This window comes from Fulmarus glacialis, unplaced genomic scaffold, assembly GCF_000690835.1.
Source record: "Fulmarus glacialis isolate BGI_N327 unplaced genomic scaffold, ASM69083v1 scaffold9657, whole genome shotgun sequence".
In the NCBI taxonomy this organism is placed as follows: domain Eukaryota; kingdom Metazoa; phylum Chordata; class Aves; order Procellariiformes; family Procellariidae; genus Fulmarus; species Fulmarus glacialis.
In genome coordinates, this window is record NW_009221337.1 from 30615 (window position 1) to 49970 (window position 19356).

At 37.2% G+C, this 19356-nt stretch overlaps 1 protein-coding gene across 1 annotated transcript in view; it reads right to left on the reverse strand.

The window, feature by feature from the left end:
• Nucleotides 1–13156, reverse strand: part of LOC104079151 (centlein-like) — a gene marked incomplete at its 3' end in the record, with an annotated part of 37271 nt that extends 24115 nt beyond the window's left edge. Inside the window, exons 1-3 of the mRNA XM_009581076.1 lie at nucleotides 13142–13156; nucleotides 1752–1886; nucleotides 984–1163 (exon numbers count right to left, since the gene is read on the reverse strand). Coding sequence (XP_009579371.1) covers nucleotides 984–1163; nucleotides 1752–1886; nucleotides 13142–13156 — 330 coding nt within the window. The remainder of the gene's footprint in view (nucleotides 1–983; nucleotides 1164–1751; nucleotides 1887–13141) is intronic.
• Between the last annotated feature and the right edge of the window lie 6200 nt (nucleotides 13157–19356).

Genomic DNA, 19356 nt, shown 5'->3' on the forward strand with positions numbered 1-19356 from the left:
CCCAAGCATCAACAAACCATTTGCTCTCCTGGGAATCCTATGATCCTTTCATCATAACCACTCCAAAGGCCTCAATTTGCAAGAACTTTACTTCCCATGTTAACAGATCTGAATGAAGATCTTTACAAAGGGTTTCCATCAGCACAACAACCAGAAGTGTCACCAAAACCACTGAATTGTTGGTGGAGGAAAAAAGATGTTTCTGGGCAAGATGCTGATTAGATAGTTACTACATTGAATATACCAGAAGGTCAGGTACTTTGATAGTGTAAAAGAGCACAGCATTATAAGTGTTCATTAGCCATGTAAATAAAAAGAATCCACTAAATAGGCGTGTATATATGCAACCATCAAACACTTTGATACCATGTTTGTGGCCTATTTCTCACAGGAATTTAAAAAAAACTTGCCAATTTTCACCAGCAAACCAGACAAAGTATCATTTAAATAAAAAATACAACGTATTCAATTATTTCCCTCTTCTTTTTATCAAAAACAGTGAAAAGAACTTTTTAATATATTATATGCAATAATAAGGCCTCTCACAGAGTGGAGCCCTCTGGAGGCTAGGACACAATTTATTCGAAACTGCAGTTAAAGTTTTAAACCGTTCTTCTAAAACAACAAATATCAAGTCTACTGCAATCAAATTATAGGTAAGTAAATTATACATTGCAAAAAAATTGTGAATGATAATACTTTTAAACTTTTACTATTTCACATATATATATTTTATCTTAAAATACAGTATCTTTTATTTTTTAATGATTACATTTTAAGATGACTATTTGAAGTCAGATTCCTGCTTTGCAACATCAATTTTTAAAAAGCTGTGGGTCTTAAGTGAAGGAATGTAAATGAATGCAAGTCCCCACTGGTAGATTTGAATATATAACATGTTATTTAAAGAAAATAACTTGTAGTGCAAACGTCTGGAGAAGTTAATTCTGAAATAACATCCAGGAGTCCATTCCACTTTGTACCTTTATTTGGGCATCATTGCCAGATTTTTCTGTTTTCCATTGTGCCTCCTGCTTCCTCAGTTTCTCCAGGTCATTTAGCAGGTCAGCACAGCATGTATTTAATCCCTTATTTTCCTCCTCCAGGTTTTTTATAACCAGTCTGTTTTGCTCTTCCTTCTTCTGTGCACACTCCTCAGTGTCCTGTAGAACAGTACCACAAGGGCCGATAAACAAAAAAAGTGAGAACTAATCAGCAAATATAAACTGTGCAGTTTTACCCTCACAGCAGCTTCTTCTATATTTGATGGCCAAGGTCACCTGTGTACTTTTATTGGCCTCTTTCATGCAGGTGGAAGGGTCATATTTTTTAGCTGGATGACAGCTTTGATGAGTACACATTTGCAAAGAGCCCATTAATTGATCAAGCTGCCTTTGATGCTGTCCCCAGCTATTTTTGAGACCCACACAGACATATCCTCCCAGACCTCGGCTTTATCAATTAATAATGCCAGTCCCATCAGAATCTAATTACAAGAAGCCACATCTTCACACTCCTACTTTCTTTGCTCCATTTCCATCATTAACTATTTATCTGAAAGTTATAAAGCTTGGATTCTTGGCTTTAAAGCATCTTCCTCGGAGTCAGTACGTGAGAAAACGGTAAGGTACAGCAAGGCCTAAGGCAATTTTTTCTCCAAGCTTGTCACTTTCTGTGCCACAAAGGCTGACATTGCTTAAAGAACTGCTTCAAAGCTACAGTCTTATGAAACCATGTACAAGTCAATATACCTTAAGTTCTTGGCTTTTATCTTTAAATTTCTGGTTCAAGTTACTGAATTCATTCTTCAAATGGGCATTTTCCTCATCCACAGCAATTTTGCTCTGTATTAAGTTTTTTATCTCCTGCTGCTGTCCTGTGAGTCTCTATTTTAAAAAAAAAATAATCTGTTAATAGAGAAAAAGCAATTGTAAAAGAACTGTAAAATGCATGTACTGGATTTTAGACTTGTGCATTTTAGACCTATGAAATGTTAACAATCTGATATATGTAGTTTTATATGTAGTTTTATTATTTTCATTTCATTAGTACTTTAATCATACTCAAAACTGCATGACTATATGATACAGTAACATAAACGAGGAACTGAATATCTTGCTGTTACTAAACAAATGAGCCCATAAATGCAGAACTGAATGGAAATTATTCAGTCAAGCTTAGACAAAGACAGTCATTTGCAGAAGTTATACTTGTGGTTACGGATTAACAATATATTAGAATACTGTTTCATTTGCACTTTTAGCATACCAAAAATCAAGGCAAAAAGTAGAGTTCAAAATTCTCCAGAATTTGTGAAGATAATGAGAAATAACTATTAAGTGAGGCAACCGAAAAGATTATTATACAAAACAGTTGTAAAAGGGGAATTAAGTCTAACTGGATTTGCAGCTCAAGGTAAATAATACAACTGTTCAACACAGACAGCAGTTCAGTGTACCCGCACATAGTAAAATCTCAGTGCCATCAAAAAAACAACTTCAACTTTCTGTGTTAGATACTTGTATTCTATTCTTATGGCATTGGTATTAAAACAACCTCACTCTTAAATGCATATTAGAACTCTGCACTTTTCTTCAGGAGTCTGTTTTAATTCCATGTACTGTTTTGTCCCTTCCTTTCCTAAATCAAAATAGCATTTATCTAAAACTTTTTCCTAGCAGTAACGCTGTAACTGTAGTAAGAAACAGATGAAACTTTTATCTCAGGACAAAGATGCAACTGCTTTGCCTTTAATATACCAGCTAAATGAAATGTGTTCAGAAACATAAAGAGTTATCAAGATGTGCTGGTTTTAGCTGGGGTAAAGTTCATTTTCTTCATAGTAGCTAGTATGGGGCTATGTTTTTGATTTGTGCTGGAAACAGTGTTGATAACACAGGGATGTTTTAGTTAAACGCCTACACAGAGTCAAGGCCTTTTCTGCTTCTCACACCGCCCCAACAGTGAGGACGCTGGGAGTGCACAAGAAGTTGGGAGGGGACACTGCTGGGACAGCTGACCCCAGCTGACCAAAGGGACAGCCCGTACCACATGACGTCATGCTCAGCATATAAAGCTGGGGGAAGAAGAAGGAAGGGGGGGACGTTCAGAGTGATGGTGTTTGTCTTCCCAAGTAACCGCTACGCGTGATACAGCCCTGCTTTCCTGGAGATGGCTGAACACCTGCCTGCCGATGGGAAGTAGTGAATGAATTCCTTGTTTTGCTTTGCTTGCGTGCGCAGCTTTTGCTTTCCCTATTAAACTGTCTTTATCTCAACCCATGAGTTTTCTCACTTTTGCTCTTCTGATTCTCTCCCCCATCCCACCAGGGGGGAGTGAGCGAGCGGCTGTGTGGGGCTTAGTTGCTGGCTGGGGTTAAACAAAGACAACAAGAAGAAACAAACCTTTAGATTGCTCTATAATACTGCTGATAACATACATATGGGTTTTCAACCAGATGGTTAGATCTGATTCATATGTATGTCAGACATGAAAAAGAATGAAACTGTGCCGAGAAAAAAATGCATTTGAAGTCATATTCAACAACCATTGATTTTGAACTTACATATAACAATTAGGGCAAAAAAAAGTAACTACCTCACCACTGAACTCAAAGTAACTCACTCACAAGAAACACAGGTATTACAGGTAGCAGCCCTACATACAAAGCAAGCTGTGCAGGGGTAAGCGGGGCTTGCTCCACCTGTTTAACAGTGTCGGTGCATTGGCATCCAGAGCATCCACACTGCACAGGGAAACTGTTCACACAGCAATAACCACAGAAGGATGGGACAATTTTCAGAGTCTGAGTAACAGTTTGAATACCAGCTTCTCTTCAAGATGTGCACGCTCTTCTCCCTGCTCTGCACAAACAAACTATTACTGAGCACAAAGTAAATCTTCTCTGTCCTTTCTGCTGCACTATGTTGTAACATTTGACAACTAGCTGAATAGCAAATAAGCTACCTTTTTCAGTGTTACCGGAGTTAAATCACGTAAAAAAGCATTAATTTCACATATTTGATTATAAAACTAAGGTTGGCAGAAATAATTTCTTTCTGAATTATTATTTAAACCACTAGTGAGCTAGTGTGACAGTAAGGCATGTGAAAAACACATTTGAAGTTGTGCAGTGAAATTAATCTATGTATTAAGCAAATGTCTTAGTCATTAAAATTATACAAGACTTTATTCCTTTGTGTGGATTGTATATCTTTCCTTCCTTGTTTGTATCACTTTTTACTTTTAACAGAGACCTTTGATGTAACTTTTGCCAAATTACTTTGAATGTCTGCCTCTCTTCTGTAGACATCTTCACTTTTTCTACACATCACATTCTCACCCTTCTTGCAAATATTTTTATTGTTCTACTTCTTCTCCTACCACCATCTTCAAATCTTTTCTGTATATTGTTCCTCCATATTTAGTAATTTATTTCATCCCTCTGACCACTACTTCTATCCACACACTGTTACAAATATGGTAACATTTCTTACAAAATGAAAAAAAAAACCCAAACACCATACCACACTACATAGCAGAAAATATGTCCAAGCAAGAACAAACCCTGCAACTGGGTCAGCATGTGAGAAAGGTAATGTAATCCAGCTAACTTGTGTAGCAAATGCTGAAAACATTGAAACAACCAAGAAAATGTTTAGTAAATAGTGTAGTGAGGCATGAAAGGTATTTTTTTTCTGAACTAAAAATTTAACTTTACCAAGAAAAAAAAAGTAATTATCTTTGTTGTACCTCATACTCAATAGCAGCCACAGTAGAATTCAAAGAATATACAAAATTATGTACTTTCTAACAGTGGTCTTTAAAAACATGGGAAAGAAAGTGAATATGAATTGAAGAGAATGGAAAAATGAGAACAAAAATTGATAGAAAAGTGAAAGAAAATACAGAAACCTCATATTCTCATATCTTGCATTTTTGCCTCAGATATCGTTAATTCCAACCAATGGGGGGGGCAACAAAAAAAACCAAACAACACACCACACAACAACCAGAACACAGCAACTGGAACTAGGTTGTATTTAAAAGTGTTTAACTGGTAATTTAATCTTGAACCTACAGCGTACTTGTTTAGTTTTTATAATATGACTAACTCTCCTACAGAGACTCATTCTACAGCACTGGCACTTTGAACAGACTCCAGTCAAATTTTGCCTAAGATTAGAGATTCAAAACCATTCTTCCATTTCCTCCAAAGAAAAACTAAACCTGAATTTCAGATTCAGAAATTTATACAAAATTTTTCTCAGAGAACATAACCCAGTGCATAAACCTTCTCAGCCTAGTTTGTTATCAGCAGACGTTAAGGAAGGGATAATGAAATTAAGAAACCTCCTCTTAATTAAGGACTCCCCTCTTTCATATTTTGAACCTACTAGACATCAGGCTCAATTTTCAACTATTCAAAATATTTGCTCTTCAGATATATTATTACAATTACAGGAACGAATTGTTGCTCGCACAGATAATTTAGTTGTATCTTTAAGAAGGTATGAATCCACATTACCATAGGAAGCATCAGTTATTTTGTTTGCCTCCCTCCCACTCCCCAAGTTCTCATAGAATTTGAGTAAGCGGCTCCTTTGAGACTTCCTTCCAGCTCATTACTATTTGTTTAACATTTATCAAGACAAAATCTATATTTGAAGAAGACCCTTAGAAATTCTACCTATCTGAAAGAGCCTATTGGCTCTAACAGAGTCAAAAATTCAGAAATAACGGTCTCACAAAATCTCAAAGTGCAGCTCCAGCTCTTTAAGGCATCTAATTTTTGAGTACACAAGCTACACCATGTTACTACTTACGTTTCATTATACACTGTGCTGAAACTGGTAAGCATATGTGTATTTGTGAAGTGAAATCAAAGATCTTTGGGTCCTGCTTGAAATGGGATGTTTTCCAGCAATTTGAGGATAAATGGAGACATGAAGGTACAAAAGTGCAACTAGCTATTTCAAATGTTTGTCCATATTGCTGAGATGAAATTTTAAACTAAGCTACTTACTTTGCATACTTTGCAAGATAATCAGATTATCCTGAATCAGACTCACACACTAATTACTTATCCCCACAACTGACCCACTTAAGACTTTAAATCAATCAAAAGGCAAATACGCCATATCAATCACTAAGCAGCAAATGCACCTTAGTAGTTCTACAAAGTCGTCTACTGCAGCAGTAGTGAAACATTATTTAGGTAAGTTATACCTGCATGGAAAAAACCCTGTTGTTTACAGCATTTTTCTTGGGTACCACTTTGTATGCTCTTATTTCCTCTAAATGAATTGAACTTTTACTCTCGTATCTGCTCATTTCACATGCTTATAAAGAAGGGGAAAAAAAACTAGGAGTATTACTCGGGAGTCATGACTAGATAGAAATAAGGATCATACAGAAGAATTTCTGAGATACAGACAATTACATAAATTATCATTTGCCTTTGCCTGTGCAGCTGTTTTTGCACTTTTCTTCCTCAACCTACGAATTACCTTTTATAACAGGAGCAAGAGAGTAAAGACTGATTTCTTACAGCAGAGAATACAAGCAGTGTTCCTAAAAGACTACCCTACTCTGGTGGGCAAGTGAAACAGCAGAAGAAAACCATACCTGATCAACACATGGGGCAACCTCCCACATGAGGTTATTTTGACAGACTTCACCAGATAAAAACACTCATCAGGAATTCATCTATTCCCACAGTACCTACTGGTTTTGTCTAGATACCACAATAGACAGGCTAATGCTACACAAGAACTACCTCAACTTATATTTTGCACTGACTGCAGTCGTACTTGTTTGAATACAACAGGACAAAGGCAACGTTCAATGGGCTTTTGACACGTTGGCGCTCAAGAATTATAAAAAACTCATGTAACTAAGACAACTAGAATACACTTCCAAAGGTTTTTCCACAGGCAAACTTCCAAATACAAGAAAGAAAACTGTATTCTAGAATTGAATTTACTCCGATGAAAACCAAAGGAACCTGATTTTACCCTTTTGTTTAGCTGGCAAGAATCAAAGAGTATCCCTTGTATACTGCTGGAGTCCAGAATGCTCCAGGCAACAGTATGTACAAAGACAGAAAGACTGTGACCTGGTGGAGCAGGTCTTTTGATGTTTAAGAGGACTGTCATTCCAGAATTCATTTTTATCCTTTCCCATGGCATCTCTTTAGCTACAATACAATACAATTTTTTTTCTTCGCTAATAATGTCAAATTGTCTACTGGCAAAAACTACTTCTTTTTAAAATACCTTCATATCAATCTGCAGAGGAAGCAAAATCACATGCTAAGTCAAACTGAGAAAATGAGCTGCGAAAACCACAGATCAAAACTGAAAGGGGAAAATAGTCCTTTTTTGTCTTAGCTCTGAACACCTCAGAGTCTTTTCATAGCAGTAGGATGTTATAATTATCTGTCAATATTTCAGGTGAATAGATATACAAAAAGTTTTTTAATTGAACTTCATTTTTATCCAGTGTGAATTTAGATAGCATACTACCGTATGGAGACAGTGGAAGTGGCAACAAAAATATCTCTTTAATGCTAGGAGTCAGTTTCCAAAAAGAATATGAGTTAGGATACAACTATCAGGAGCTATGGACTGTTTGATGTTGCAGACATCATCACTGAACTTCTAGTCTTCAGTGAAAGATGTTTTAATCTGCTACATAAAAAGCAGAAAGGACTATGAAACAACAGCTGTACATGCTATTACTGGATTAAGTGTCCTCCAAATTTTTATAGTTTCGGGGTGAATGGGGGAAAAAAACATCACTTATAGTTCTGTATTTTGAAATTTGATCAGACTGCATTACTGAATCAGTATTGCATACCTGCCTCTATAGAGGTTCATAAAATGTAGATAAGAGCAGGTTTTATTTCATGTCAAGAAATTAACTCAAATACCTACTAATAGTTTATTAAAATATCCCTAAAAATCATTCCAGTAGAAATGCAAAACTGACACATATATTCTTCACCGCTGCTGCTAACGATACAGAAATGCAGTAACACACCTTGTTTCTGTCATTGGTTGCTGAAGCACTTCACGAAAAACCTCAAGTCTCTGCACCACGATGTTAAAAGTGTCCATACTTGACTGCAACAAAGGGACATGCATTCCATTTCCACTACCAAAGGGATGAGGGTAACAAATAAACATTATATTCTGTGCTTTCTTCATTACATTCTTTATCAAAAGCCTTCACTGTTCAGTAGTACACTTCTAATATACCACATAAAAAAAATAAAAATGAACACAAAGTAACTGGAACTGATGAAAAATTGAAGTATTTTCCCCCAAGCAGTGACTTTTAATGAAATCCTGACACCTTAAGCAGAAACAAAATTAATTTATTAATGCAATTATTTTATTACAACTTAAATATGAAAATATTATTCTTTCTTTTAAGCTTCTTTTCCTCAAAATTTCTACTTCAAGATTTACATATTTATTTTCTTGCTTTCATCATCTCTTTTTCCCCATCAAGTAGTTGAGGTTGAGGAGTACCACACTCCTAACTTTCTCTCCTCCCTTCCAACTTTCCTTTTTTTCAAGCAGGAATTGAGCAATAAGTAGACACCACTAAGAATGTGCCAGTCATGTTTCATAGCTTTCCTTGATTTAGCTTTCTCAAATTTCTCTTTAGATCTTTCAACTTTATTAGTCCTCATGGTTCTAAACTTGAGCACTCATACACAAGTTTAACAAATAACATTCCCAGCCATATTCTCACATAGTCCTTCCAAATGAAGAAAAACACAAAAGAAAAAAAAAAAGGAACAAAAGAAATCCGCTCTTTCATCTCATGACTATTCATTAGATTCTTTAATTATTTTCAGATGTAGGAGGAACAGAAGTTCTATGTAAATAATTCATGAAAACGTAACCATATGTTATAGAAGTCATCTGCTGCATTTTGCAGTCTGTATGGTGTCCTTTCATAGTCAAAATGACACTAGGTAGTTACAATATAAAACACAAGTTATTTTTAAATCCATACTGTTCCAAAAGTAAAATGCCAACAGTGCCACCTGATTCTACAGTATCCTTCCAAAGGATGCCTGTATTCACAATTAACTATTCAACTTGGAACTTGACTCCTAACAAGGACAGAAAAAACAAAGAAAAATAGGAACTGACGTATAATGGATTAAAATGCAACTCACGCAACGGTATTATGAGTACGTATCCTATTATTAATCCCTATTTTTCACACCTGCCCTTACACTGTAACAATCTTAAAAAAATTAAAAAAAAAAAACAACCGTAAAGAGAAAGGAATTGAAGTGGGAGAGCTCACTTGATTTTCATACCACCAGAAGTTTATTTGTTCTTCCTTACCCCACCCCATGCTTCCCAGGACTCCCTGAGATTAAACAATTTAAAGAATTGTTTCTGAGAAAAAGAGGTATGAAACTGCAAGCAGGCATCTGCAAATCCATTTGCAAACTGAACAAAAATTTTTGAAAGCCTATTTCTACCAATAATAGACATGAAATAAAACACAGTAACTTAAAGATGTATACAAGGAAAAACACTCTTAAAACACTGTCCATTCAAATGTGCTTACCTACCATTAATGTGGAGAAAAAGGCAGGTCTTTTTTCAGGAGGAAGAAAAGGAAATGAACATTCTTTAAAGCTCTTTTTTAAGAGGATCAAGTAAAATGGTTCTACAGAGAAGCAGACTAGAAATATGAGCAGTTGACTTCACCCTGCAGGCAGGGAATATGTATTTACTCCTCTACCACTAGTCGGTCTTACTCCTGAATTCTCACCTGGCCCATAGATTAAGGAAGGGTCAAACAGTATAATCTACAATAGACACCGTGTTCCCTACTGCCCTCTTTGGACTTGTGTGATGTGATTAATTTGGTGTCTTCAGCAAAGTTTGCCATCTTAATCGAACCACCTGACAGAATTTCTTAGTATTTGAACATGAGGTGGAAATAAACTGACTTTATGTAGTGTATCAGTCAGTCTTGCAACTCTAGCACCTCACTTTCACTAGCAGCAAAGGAACCATCTCCGGCCAGCAATCTGCTAAGTAGGTCACAGCACTGACAAAACTTTTTTATGATGTGCGCCATTTCACTCCACTCAAGCTGCTCCTTTCAACTACACTGCAGCATGTTCCCTCTTTCATCCACTAAAAACAAAGCCCTACTGTTCTCTTCACTTCTTACAATATCCTACAATCCTTCATATCCCTTCTGCTGGTTCCTTCTGCTGCACAGGCATAGTGCAAGCCAGTGCTGCCAGCAGCTGCATTTTTGTGTTGACGAGGGAGCCAAATATTGTTTCTGGCACATGCGCAATAGGTTTGCCATCTCTGAAACACGGAATACAGAAGCTCCTTGCCCTGCAAGGGCGCAATACTTAGAGGCAGTTTTTCACAAAAATCCACCTCTAATTTGGAAATGAGAGAGCACTGCTGAAAAAGAAAAACTGTAGCTTCATAGTAAATCCAGCACCTCTCCCAGTACAGCATGTATTGCAGTAATGCATCTGCTAGATTTAGAGATTAACTGTCCATTTTCCTCTAATGAGGGTATGACAGCTCTCAGGATAACTACAGCCAACACTGACAATATAATCTGACAATCTTGCCACAGCTCTAACATCACCTTAACCATCAGCCGCTCTAAATAAATCCCCTTTCTTCTTTTGTCTAGTGATTCTCTGCACCAGGACAGACTGGATTTTCTATAGGCCCTGTAACACAGTGCTGTAAAGCGGCACTGTCCAGTACATTGATACTTTTTCTACTCCTTCCTCTCTTCTTAGCACCTATATTGTGAAAATACGGAAAGCAGCAGCCCAGCCCTCTAGGGCAGGCAGCAGAAAATCCAAAGTGTCTTCTTACCCCCCATTCTCTCTACTAATTCCAAATCAAACCCAACAATCCAATAAAATGAGTTTTTCTCTTCTCTTCATTGAAGAACACGATCTTGATGGAACTGGGTATTTTTTTTTCTACACTTTCCTCCTCAGCAAGGCCTATACAAGGTCCTTAGAGTGAGTTAGCCGCTGTCTCTGGAAGTGTGCATAACTATGTGAGATCTGCAGGAAACGATACCTACTAGCATCTACTCCTGACACAGCAATATTTCTTTACACTCAACATACATCAATGCTGCCAGATCAGGTGGAGTAAATAAAGAACAGCTGTTGCTATGATTAACTTTTCGGACAAGCTCCATCCTAAGTGTGGTCAGCAGATTCATAAGGGCAGAAACTAATCTCAAAAGGCACTGCATGCTTCTTTCTGGTTGTCGTGGTTTAACCTGGCAGGCAGCCAAACCCCACGCAGCCACTCGCTCACTCCCCCCGCTGGTGGGGCGGGGAGAGAATCGGAAGGGCGAGAGTGAGAAAAACTCATGGGTTGAGATAAAGACAGTTTAATAGAACAGAAAAGGGAAAATAATAATAATAATTATGATAGAATATACAAAATGAGTGATGCACAATGCAATTGCTCACCACCCGCGCTGACCGATAACCAAGTAGCGATCGGTACTTCCTGGATCACGCCTACCATTCATATACTGCGCATGACGTCACATGGTACGGAATACCCCGTTGGCCAGCTGGGCTGGCTGTCCTGATTTTGTTCCCTCCCACCTTGTGTACCTAGCTCAGTCAGTAGGCATGGGAGCTGTCCTTGGACTAGGAGAGTACTTAGCAACAACTGAAAACATCAGTGTGTTATCAACATTCTTCTCATACTAAATCCAAAACACAGCACTAGCAAGAAATTTAACCCTATCCCAGCCGAAACCAGGACACTGGTCCTTAAGGAACAACAATTTTCTTGAACTTGAGAAAATCTGCCTGTATTCAAGTAAGAAGCCATGATATACGAAAAAATTCCTCATCAACAATGTCCTTAAAGGGGGAATAAAATCCAGCTTCACCCTCTTAAAACTATACTGGCTTTACAATTAAAATAAAAATTGTGTCACTACAGCAACCAGATAATGTACTGAACACAGTTAAGAAGTTAATCTCTTCTACAGTAAAAACAGTTTCCAAAGGCTTTAGAAACCATTTTTATCTCAAGAAAAAAGGCTATCCTATTGTAACCCTAATTGGCTACATGGTAACTATTCTTACCTGGATTGAACAAGAAATTTCCCAAACTACACCCGAGCTCCCCAGAGGATGAATGAGATCACAAAGATGACCTCCCCCTTCTTTCCAGACTTGAATAGTGAGCTCTGCTAAAATAAGAATCGAGCATTTCAAACCAGTGGAATGGGCAGAGGAACATCACATTTCTTTATCTAGTGTAGTTTTTCCTGTCTAATCCAAGACATCATTTCAGGCTATCTGTGTAGAAACACCACTGAGAACAGGAAGGTTGAGTGATAAAGATCCTGAAGCTTTAGCCAACTTCAGGTTTGGCTACACAGGCAAATTACCGGAAGGGTGAAGCATGGATTTACACCTGTATGAACACCCAATATAGCTGCTTTTTTGCGGATTAAGTAGGAAAACTTCTTCCCCAAAATGGAGTAAGCTACCTCACAGAAATACATTTTCAACTTGCAGAGAAAGCATTCCTATTGGGAATTCACACAAAAGTACTAATGAGCTGTAAAGGTACACTGTAATTTACAGCTTATTAATTTCTTCAGACAAACAAGCCCACAGGTATTAGTCATAGTCATCATACCACCTACCTCAGGTAGCCTTCTGTCAGTAAACCAGAATCAGCAACTTCCAACTATTTATATAATAAATACATTTTCCTCCCTGTCTTTTTCACTCAGACCAGCTCCTTAACAAGATTTCCTTCCCTTAATTTTACAAGAAAACTAACTAGAAGATGGCAAGCAGGAAGGCACAAAGACATATGATAATTCACTGATGCAGTTCAAAGGGGCTACATAAAACAAATAGGTTTCACCACTGAAGGCTGATCTCTTTTCCATGGTACAACCTGAATTAAAATGATCTTCTTAAAGAAAAAAAGTGTCAGTGTCCTCAGATATTGTTCATTTGCAATATCTCTAAATCTCATTCACTGGAGAAACTTTTTTTGCAAAGAGTTTATAAACTTCACATAATCTCACCACTACTGACACATTCATCCAAACTCCCTATTACCGAAATTATCCCCATGTCCCTCATTACATAAGAATAATCAAGGTTATATGCTACTGGAAATAAAGTGTTTAGATGGCAGTAATGTGTGTATACATTTGTCTTAATTTAATAACAGCATTTTATTACAAAGAAAAATATAATCAGGTGAAGGTAGAAAAGTTAAGAAAAATTTATTAGTTTTAATTAATGCTTGAAGGTAGAATTATGCTTCTTTCAATTGGACCCATTAAAGGGGCTTTAATATAGATTTGCTCAGCAAGCTGAAGATTTTCAAGCACAGATAATGAGGCAAGCTAGTACTATTTTAACCCCTCTGGAGTATAATCAGTTGATAAGGTTTTGAAACGTTACAAGGTCTAGGACAAAAAGATTAGCTTTAGTTCCTCCAGATCAAAATTGAAACCTAATTAATTAACAATGTTATAGAATACAGAAAAGGTTTACTGCTACTTTTACACATCTTTCATTTCATCTTCTAAGGAAAACAGGCGAAGATATTTTAACTTATCTATTGCATGAATGGCAGAAGACGAAGTTTCCTGTTCCCATATTGTCCTCTAAATTAATTGTTTAAATTAAAAAATTTTAATGCATTCTTCCAAAAATCTCATCTTATTTTAAAAGAAAAAAAAAGCATCAGTGATCTATTTGAGACATACGCAAATATTATAAATCAAATACACCAGATAGGAAATGTTTCCTAAGAAAAGGGAGAATGAAAAAAAAAAAAAAGCGCTATCTGCAGCAGCAAGCCTTCAGAAGAATAATTAAAATTGTAGGACAGTGAGTTATCCATTTAAAGGCAGCAGTTAGAAACTCTTTTCCTTGAAACTCACAGAGAAATTATGGCAATATATGGCAAGGATGCATCACTACTGAGAAAAAAGTTTTGAATCACCGTGTAAAACAAAAAATGACGGTAATAAGATCAGTATAGCAACCTAGCCACCAACCTCAAAGGAGTAAGATTTTTATCACACAGCATTTACAATAAATATGTATATGCCAGATGAGGCACAGCTGTGACTATCACGACCCAAAGTTACCAATCAACCAATTACAAAGACAAGAATTTAAAAAAAAGAAGGAACAAAGGGAAAAATACAATGGACAATTCCAATACAATATATTTTGTACTGAATTTATATGCAAAAATAGATGAAAAAACACTTAAGTGCTTTAATAAATATTATATTTATTTGAACCTTTGAATGGTACATTTTGAAATGCTCCACATTATTTTATATTTAAAATATTTAAAACAATATGCAGTTATGCAATGAACTCATGGCAAGAAAAAAGTCTTATACATTTATGTAAAACTGAAGATTACACCATCGTAATTTAGGAAAGGTGCACAGCAGACTGAAGTCATACTAAAGTACATAAAAGTTCAATGCATGTACTCTGTTACAAAGATATTAGGCAGCAGAAGTTTTGCAAAACACTGATTTTTACCCTTAAAGCCACAAGTCCCATCCTCATGAATATTTGAGCACTTTTTCCCCTGTTTCGGTTATACAAAAGTGATTAAAGACCATATTACTTCTCAGTCATAAATTTCTAAATTAATTATTTTAGTTGATTTCCAGTAATATCCATTAAAATGGAAACCCTTCAAACAGTTGAAATATCTCATTACAAATAAAGCTAATTTAGCTCTCAGTATTAAATAACTACATGCATCCCACCTAGGGTGCAGAGAATATGCTTTCTTATTTACAGTTATCTTAAAAGGGCTTTTAAGCATGTCAGGACAAAGTCTTAACAGAATACAAGAGAAGAAAGATCATTGCATGTTCTCCTTCTAGGGTTTTGTTGTTTCTGGCAGCAATATCAGCTTACATACATGTCAAATTACGAGATACGTCATTTATTTGCCTTTTTTCCCTTTAGTCAGCATGGATTCGTACAATCAGCTGTTTGGTGACCATTCACAAATTCCTAATAAATTCCTATAACAAATGATATTGTTGCAACTGATATCTCTGTACGATGCGTGAAGGGGAGGGAAAAACAACAGAAGAGATGACTGGATAACCTCACCTTCCTAGATGTAACAGATTGGTAGACTGCAATATGCCTTGAAGTCTTGCTGTCTATACTTTATAGAAAAGAACGTTCATTGTAATTACTGTCAAAACTCACGGTTTCATAAGCAACCTATTTGCATGTTAATTACACAAATAATATCTTTTTGTCCTTAAACGAACAAAGACAGAACAAATCCAGAAAAACAAAATAAATGAGACTGCTCCTTACTACATTGTTGTCTATGCCAGCTCCAATCTTTCATTACCAAACCACCGAAACTTCTCCAAAAACTCAGAAAATGATCCTCCTCGTTTCAATCCTGTGGCATCTCAGCCAATGGATGAGGCAAGAAGGTCAGAATGACACCACCTTCGTACACAGCTTTTACACATGGCACTGGCCATTGGCACCATCTGGTGCCCTTCACAATGTCTCTCCCTCCCCCCAAGTCAATGATACTCTAAGGGAAGCTATTTGAAAGGGCTGTATTACAACATGCATTAAAGTTGTGATGATCATCAAAAACGCAGCTTCTGTCCTCCTCATCTGTTAATTCCTCCCATCCTGTTGCCAAGCCCTCCTTTCCCGGCTGCCACATTTCCTTGTTTCTAGTTACATCTTCAGCCTCTCTCCACTCACAGATGGTAACTGCATCACACTATCAATTTTAGATTTCTATCAATTTCAATTTCAGCTTCTAAAATTGATCTGAAACCACAGCAAGCAATCTCACGGACAGGCACACTACAGGTTCAGAAGCTGCCACAGCAGGCAGCCCTTCTTAAAAGCACATTACTGCACACAAATTCTTATAAACTCCTTACACAGGTATTTTCTCTTTCAGCTAAGGATAAGGTAGAAATGCAGGAACAATCATGCATTGCTGGTTTATAAAAATGATGTGCATGCAGGCACCAGACACATTACAAATCACACCTACAGCCATGACGACATGATAACACACAGAAACTCTAGCCACTGCTGTAGTACAAAATAGGAGGACGAATAACCTCCTTTCAGTGGTGTTTCTCATCAGGCAGCAGGTGTATCAGGTCTATTTTGAACAAACCAGAAGTAAGTAAGCTCTGGAAACCAGAGTTTGTACCACTGGCTACACAACTTACCTCAATTCAAGCAAGGCCCTAGGGAAGGCCATCAGAAATGTGAGGAAATTCACTAATGATCTGCATGATGGGACAGAGTGCACTCTCAGCCAGTTTGCTGGTGTCACAAAACTGGGAGGAGTAGCTGATAAGCCACAGGGTCGTGCTGCCGTTGAGCAGCTGGACAGGCTGGAAAAACAGGCTGAAAGGAACCTCAAGAAATTCAACGATGGGAAACGAAACATCCTGCACCTGAGGAGAAACAACCCCATGCAAGCTTGTATGCAGGAATCCATGCACCTATATATGCTGGGGGCTGCCCAGCTGGAAAGCAGCTTTGCAGAAAAGGACCTGGGAGTCCTGGTAGACAACAGGTTGACCATGAGCCAGCAAAGTACCATTGTGACAAAGGCAGCAAATGGTATCCTGGGCTGCATTAGGCAAAGCATTGTCAGCAGGTTGAGGGACATGATCCCTCCTCTCTACTCAGCACTAGTGAGGCCACACCTGGAGTACTGTGCCCAGCTCTGGGCTCCATAGTACAAGAGAGATATGGAGCTACTAGAATGAGTCCAGTGAAGAGCCATGAAGATGATTTAGATGCTGGAGCATCTCTCCTATAACAAAGGCCTGAGAGAGCTCGGACTTTTCAGCCAGGAGAAGAAAAGGCTCAGGGGGAATCTCATCAATGCATACAGATACCTGAAGGGAGGATGAAAAGAAGGCGGAGCCGGGCTCTTTTCAGCGGTGCCCAGCAACAGGACCAGAGGCAATAGGCACAAACTGAAACACAGGAGGTTCCCTCTGAACATCAGGAAACATTTTTTTCACTGTGAGGGTGACCAAGCACTGGCATAGGTTGCCCAGGGAGGTTGTGGAGTCTCCATCCCTGGAGATATTCAGAAGCTGTCTGGACATGGTCCTGGGCAACTGGCTCTAGGTGACCCCTGGACCAGATGATCTCCAACCTCAACCATTCTATGATTCTATGAAAAACTATGTATCAGTCAGCCTTTTATCCCCAGGAACTGAAGGATTCAGACATCCGAAAGCACACCCTCGACCTTTGTCTGTGTTTTTGCTTCATTATCTGTGAAGTAATTTTAATTCTTTTTCTCTTCCTCCACATCATACTTGGTCTGATTATGACTTTTTCTTATTAACATTCCTAATAATATGGAAAAGCATATTCTGTTCTCCTCATAGTCTTGAGAAGGTAATCATTTGATATTTATGGAGAAAAGGAAGATGCAGTATTTATTGGTCTTCTGTGTTTATCTAGTATTTGTTAGTGTTGGATTTCATAAGTATCATACTTCAAATACTATGAAGGGTTCAAAAGCTTTGATTACTTTTCAAAGAATTATCTTAATTTTTAGAAAATGAGTTCATATTTCCTCAGTTTCACCAATGGCTTGGCTCAATACATGGTTTTCATTTAAATTTTTTTTACTAACATACAGCACTCAGTTTTGAGTGAACAGTTCAATAGAGAATGCACATGCCATAAGACTTACGTATGACACTTTGGACTTGTCAGTATTGTTTTATAGCTTATGCTAACAGTTAACTTAAATATTGTTATAGGTTAGTAACACTAAAAATACATAGCTGCATTGCTTTTAGGATACTACATGTTTAGTCCTCATTACTCTAGAAATGTTGTATTTTTGTATTTGTCAGGATGGCAAATCTTTCCAAACCACGGGCGCTTTACAAACCTAAACATAGTTAGAACTCTTCTAGATTAAAATCCAAATTTAGATCACTCCATTAGGCAAAATAAGGCAATGAGTTGATAAAACTTTTCAGAAAAAGTTTCATCTAAAATCATAGGAACTTTTCAGGTGAAAGGTCAACTGTTTGAACAAGTCAGAAGAGTTTAATTAATACTTTATCAGAAGGTTATCATCTCTGAATCACTTGCAACTTTCACCTTAAAACACAACAGCAAACTCTTTTCACGTCTTAGGAAGTAAAAAATTTAATAGAAGTTTTCTTAACTGCTCTATTTAAAAATAATACGAACCTGTTCTAGGGTTTCTATTTTGCTGTCTTTGGCTTGCAAAATCTCTAAAACCCTTCTGTCCTTGACTTCAGCTTTCTGCTTTTCTCTGCAAACAAACAAAAAAAAATAGACACTTTATTAGTCATAATTTGCAGTTAATCATTTGAATATTTCATGTCCTGATAATGAATGTCATTTTAAAGCACAGAAAATTAAATTATCTGAAGCTGACAGGCCTTGCAGAATTAATCAGGGAGCATATGGCAAGTGACAGCAAGTTACATCTGTAAACAGCTAACACAACTTTGTTCAAAAAGAAACAGAAGCAAGAGGTCTTAAAATACATTTTTAAGCAGCTGAAATTATCTGTCTCATTCTTTCCCAAATACAGAAATTGTAATTGTCCATAGTCTGAGCAAAATGCTTTTTTCCCTTATTGGCAATGTAGAGCCACTAAGCTGCTTGGGTTTGTGAAGTCCTTCTCTCAACTACATGGCATTTCTATGCCTGAAACAACACTTTTGAACATCATGGATAACTATTTTACTATCTTTCACATGGATAGAACCTATAACTTCTACCGGGGGAAAAAAAAAAAGACAGCTCAGAAGCTTGGTAACGGGGACAAGCAGAGCCTCTCTATGTGGTTAGTAAGCGCAGGGCTATAATCATCTCTGCAACACTTTGTAGAAAACCAGATGATGAGTCATTAACGCTTTGTTTAACAAACCACTTCATCTCATTGCTATCCTATTTCTTGACTGAGTTTCAAATGCTGATGCCCTTACTGGCTTCTGGTTTAGGCAGAAAGAAAACAAATGCTGCGATAGTAAGGATACACAGATTCCTTAGTACAACACAGAGTTCCTATCACATATCTGCAACAAAAGGTCTGAGAGACATATATTCCCTAAAAATAGCCAAATACTTCAGGCATCCCCAGCACCACAGGTAACAAAGAACCAGAAACTCATTCATATTATCCCTGCTTTCACAATACACTTAAACTTTCATTATGGCTGGATATAAGCCACCCCTAGAAGCTAGAGAATCATAGAATCATAGAATCA